Source organism: Fonticula alba (assembly GCF_000388065.1).
Source record: "Fonticula alba strain ATCC 38817 unplaced genomic scaffold supercont2.1, whole genome shotgun sequence".
In the NCBI taxonomy this organism is placed as follows: Eukaryota; order Rotosphaerida; family Fonticulaceae; genus Fonticula; species Fonticula alba.
The window spans coordinates 694406-695745 of NW_009242971.1; the positions used below are offsets into that span (position 1 = coordinate 694406).

The 1340-nt window shown below is 63.1% G+C and overlaps 1 protein-coding gene across 1 annotated transcript; it reads right to left on the reverse strand.

Moving 5' to 3' along the window:
• Positions 1 to 472: 472 nt before the first annotated feature.
• H696_00145 (hypothetical protein) lies at positions 473 to 1192 on the reverse strand (the record flags this gene model as incomplete). The annotated part of the gene is made up of 1 exon (XM_009493980.1): positions 473 to 1192. The coding sequence occupies one exon, from the start codon at positions 1190 to 1192 to the stop codon at positions 473 to 475; it is 720 nt and encodes a 239-aa protein (XP_009492255.1).
• Positions 1193 to 1340: the final 148 nt, after the last annotated feature.

Below are 1340 nucleotides of genomic sequence, written 5' to 3' on the forward strand. Positions count from 1 at the left end.
CCCCCCACACACACACCTCGCGACACGCCACACACTTTCACAAGCGCCTCTGGGGTGGATTCGGTGGCGGAGAAGGGCTACGCAGGCAAGGGCGATGGAGAACAGGAGAGAGGCGGATATATGAACTATACATTGGGAATTTTCGCCCCGGCAGGCCCTCCTCCCCCCCCCACCCCAGGGGGTCTACTGCAAATGAGGGGAATCCACCACATGAGAGGGGGAGACGAGGGAGGAAAGGGAGAAGGCGCGTCATGCGCGTACGTGTGAAGGGGAGGGGGGGAGAGGAGGGAGATATGGGAGAAGGAGAGGAGTACACAACTGGAGCCAACTCTCCGGGTGAGGGGAGGGAGCAGGCAATGGGGCGATCCCACGGGAGGGGGGGGGGGGGAGGAAGGTGCTTCCTTCTTCGGCTCCGCCGCCCCTCCGCCCCCCTCCCCCGGCTGCCTCTGGAGACAGGGGGACCGTGGGCAGCTTAGTTGATCATCTCGTAGGCGCTGCGCTTGCTGCGCTCCTGGTTCTTGAGACGGCGAGTGGTGACGATCTGGACAATGATGCCGAGGACGGCGGTGGCCGCGCAGCACGAGAGCATGGCGATCTCGGCGTCCGAGAGCGGGCCGGGCTGGATGTCGCGGCCGTGGTTGAGCACGTTCTCCACGAGATCGGCGAAGCCGGTCTCGGCGAACTGGTCAATACCGTAGAACAGGACGAAGGCACCGGAAATGGCGGTGGTGGTGACGATGATCGGCTTGCGCAGGACGGCCGCCAGCACACCCACCAGGAGCATCATGCCACAGATGAACAGCCAGCGCCACTCGTCCTCGTGGATGGCCGAGTTCGGGTCGATGAAGGAGAGAATCCAAATGGCCAGGAAGAAGCCACCAAGGGCACCGAGGACAAAGAGACCCAGGGGGACCAGGCAGGAAACCAGCAGCATGACAACGATGGCTGTGAGCAAGCCCGCGCCGACCGAGGAGCCGAAGAGGATCCAATCCTCATTGTCACCATAATCGTTGTTGGCATTGACCATGATGGTGTAGCACACCCAGTAGCCCAGCAGGAAGGCGGCCACGAAGAGCACGATCTTGTACAGGCGATAGCCGGCGAAGGTCATCAGCAGGCCGATCAGGATGCAAACAATACCGAGGATGATGGCCTCGGCAGAAATGGAAGTGGCCGACGCGTAGGCGGCCATGGCGGCATGGCTGATGGCTGCAGCATGGTGGGCGAGGGGAGGCGGGTGGAAAGGGGAAGCAGGAGGAGCGAAGGGTGGTGGCAGAGAGGGGGAGAGAGAGAGAGAGAGAGGGGGCAGGGAGAGCAGGCGGCAGGGAGGGACTTGAGGC